At 33.7% G+C, this 3,131-nt stretch overlaps 1 protein-coding gene across 2 annotated transcripts; it reads right to left on the bottom strand.

Moving 5' to 3' along the window:
• On the bottom strand, positions 235 to 1,884 carry LOC104707140 (peroxygenase 2-like). 2 transcript variants are annotated; one of them, XM_010423416.2, is made up of 6 exons: positions 1,707 to 1,884; positions 1,272 to 1,421; positions 1,106 to 1,191; positions 891 to 985; positions 692 to 817; positions 235 to 617 (listed from the first exon to the last, which is right to left on the bottom strand). In XM_010423416.2, the coding sequence occupies exons 1-6, from the start codon at positions 1,813 to 1,815 to the stop codon at positions 467 to 469; spliced, it is 717 nt and encodes a 238-aa protein (XP_010421718.1). In that variant the 5' UTR covers positions 1,816 to 1,884; the 3' UTR covers positions 235 to 466. The 2 variants fall into 2 exon arrangements, with proteins under 2 accessions (XP_010421718.1, XP_019084543.1); XM_019228998.1 differs by having other exon boundaries at positions 520 to 612.

The following is a 3,131-nucleotide window of genomic DNA, read 5'->3' as shown; positions in this document are numbered from 1 at the left end:
TAGGGAGCAGTAGTTTAATGTATAATACCATTTTCTTGACAAAAGTCATTAAATGGTCCATCATACTCGCCTCCTCTATCACTTCTTACTACTTGATAGTTTTTGAGAGTTGATTTTCAACTTTGATTTTATTATTCTTTGAATTTTTCCAAGACTTCGTCTTTACTACGTAGCAAACAAACGTAGCAATATTTTGTACAATCATCTATGAAAGTGACACATTGAGAATCTTGATATCCCTCAAATAAAGTACTCACCAAAGTCCATAAACTAAAAGAATAATCTCAAAAGGATCAGTTCTAACAAATTATCAAGAATAATTTACCAAGGTAAGAAATTTAGGTAGCAAAAAGTTACCATCTGAATTAATTAATGATCTGTTTTATGTTTTGGTTAAGAGATTAAAAAAGGTTACTTAAGATATGAAACTGCCTAAAACTCAAGAAACTGGCATGCGTGTCATCCATCATTCAGTCTTTTTAGCAGAAGCTCTCGCCTTGGCGCAGTAGTCGAACAAGCTCCCATCGAAGCATCTCCTAACTGCTTCTTTGGATAAGTAACCATTCTCATCTTTGGCCAGTAGGTACAGTACTCCCCACTCCATTTTACTCGCTGCCCTGAGTTTCCAATTTCACGCCATTAAGAGAGAGATAGAGAAAGGCCATAAGAAAGAGAAAAAGATTGGACTGACCAGCCAAAGAAATCGAATGCGTTGCGGTTAGCCTCGGTCATTTGCCACAGCTCAAAACGGGTTAGCTTATCAGGCACTGTACGTGCGTACTTACTGAACATGTTCTCCAGATTTGCAGGAATGTACCTGAAGATTTTGACAATTATAACCACAAGTCGGAAAGTATCATCATGGACAAAGGTTATATTGAGAGACGAACCTTCCTTCAGTGTCGTAAGTCGAGGTGTCGCTTCCATGTTTGGCTCTGTGGATGTTCTTGATGTAAATCGGGAAGGTGTAAGAAGGCATCCAGGTCTGGTGTTCAAACAAGAAAACAAAGTAATAAACATCTTGACATCTGGAGAGGAACCAAAGAGATAAAAGACACTAACTCATCAACATCTTAATTGAGATGTTCATAAGAAATTAACTTACAGGCATTGTGGCGTAACTCATTGTAAGATGCACAATGAGTGTTAGAAATAAACTAGAAACCACGTTGAAACCAAGAGCTCTAAATCCTGAGCATTGCAAAAGAGACTATACTAAAATCTTTTTATTCTTGATTTTTCATCAATTGTTCTAATATGTTTATTGATACCTCTAAATGTCTCCCACGGGTAAATGATGCCATCACCGTCCTGGTCAAAGAAAGCGACGTGTTGTTGAAGAACAGACATGTCCTGGTGCTTGTGTCCCGTTGTGCCATTCACGTTTTCCATGTCTGGTGCAACCATTGCTCGAGGCAAATCTGTTTTTCCAATCCACCAAAAAAACTATTCAGAACAATTTTTTTTTTAATTATTATTCAGAAAAACCATAAGACGTGAATCTTACACATTTTTTTTTTAATGAATGTAAATATTGAAAAAAAAAAACTGTTTCTCTTGAGAAGAAAAATTGTGTATACAATAAATGCGTCAAAGTGGGTGGAAACTGGAGAAAGTTTTAAGATCAGAATCAAATTATGAATACAACTTGAACATGAAAAAAAAAAAAAAAAACAAGAGCAAAAGATAAAAGAAAATATACGAACAGGGCTTGGGGAGACGATCGTCGAGATCCGTACGGACTTTCCTCTCAGCAGTGACGGGGGCTTTCTCAGCGACCGTAGCAATCGACTCTGCTCCTGCGTCTGTCGCCATCGCTCGTTCTCGTTTAGTATTTGTGGTTTGTGGGAGACTTAAAAAGGCCCTCTTCTTTTTTTAATTATATAGAGAGATTTGATGTGCTAACCGATTCCAAATAAGTCGCGGGAGTTGCTTCGCTCTTGAACAAGCACTCTTTTGTTGACACGTGTTTCTATGACTAAGCAATGTTGTTTCTTTAAATAAGAGTTTTTTTTTTTTTTTTGTAGAATTCTTTAAATAAGAGTAAAAAAACATTCCTCAATTCCTTAAAACAGAAATTACAAAAGTAATGTTTTAATTAACATGGCTTCCAAATCTCTCTCTCTCCGGGTCTCCGGGTCTTTTATCTGTTCTATTTGATGTTAAATATGGTTATCATATTAAGCGAACTTCGCAAGCTTCGGAACGTGTTCTCAATATATAGATGCTCTGATTATTAACATGATAATGGTATAATAGCATTATCAATGCGATTAGGCAAAAAGTTTGCCAAATAACAAAAAATTTGAACAAATCACAATAAAAAACGCAAAAACACAAAATTTGCATTTATACATCAAATTACAAGAACTTAATATGCAAATAAGGCGATATGTGATGCTTATTTGCATCATAAATTTATTATTTTAGTCATTCAAAATATTAAAAGTTACAAGTATCTGTTTACAAAAAAAATATACTATTTTAAATATTTTTTTACAACTTTCAATAATTTTTAACAATTTTAATATATAATTAATAATTCTATATTTTTATTATCAAATATTATTTAAAATCTGTTTAACAAAATTTATTGAAAACATTGAAACATGTTATTTTGTATGGTTTGGAATGATGATATCATGATGGATGCAAGTTGTTTCAATTATCTTTATGTAGTTATAACATAAAGGATGTCAAACCATAATGAGTGTGATGCAAGCAATTAGGATGTGAATACTCATCTAAGTCAAACCAAATATGATGAATGATTTTTACTAACAACCTAATGATGATTATGAAATGCAGAATGTTAAGCTACTAAAACAAGATACTAGATGCAAAGTAAACAGAATGATCAAAGCAGTAATATAATGAAACAAGAACATGAATTAAACTAATACAAAACAAGTAATGACACATGATTAAACAGGAACTAAACAAAATGCAACAGGAAATGCAACTGGAATGAAACAGGGAATGAAACAGAAAGATGCATAACATAAAACAGGAACTCTGGAATGAGCTCGAACAAGCACTCGATCGGATGCTCGATCAAGTGGATGATCGAGTTGATGAAAGAATGACAGAAACAGAGCAAATATTGAAACAGAGCAAACATCAATCAATTA

This window comes from Camelina sativa, chromosome 8 (assembly GCF_000633955.1).
Source record: "Camelina sativa cultivar DH55 chromosome 8, Cs, whole genome shotgun sequence".
Lineage (NCBI taxonomy): Eukaryota > Viridiplantae > Streptophyta > Magnoliopsida > Brassicales > Brassicaceae > Camelina > Camelina sativa.
The sequence above is the reverse complement of the archived record's forward strand: the minus strand, read 5'-3'. Positions and strand labels throughout refer to the sequence as shown.

Bases quoted from the DNA above. Each gene is read 5' to 3' on its own strand.
- LOC104707140 (XM_010423416.2), bottom strand. From the start codon at position 1,815: ATGGCGACAGACGCAGGAGCAGAGTCGATTGCTACGGTCGCTGAGAAA. The intron at 818-890 runs GTTCGTCTCTCA...CAAAATCTTCAG, and splicing joins ACTTACGACACTGAAGGAAG to GTACATTCCTGCAAATCTGG. The intron at 618-691 runs GTCAGTCCAATC...TTGGAAACTCAG, and splicing joins GCATTCGATTTCTTTGGCTG to GGCAGCGAGTAAAATGGAGT.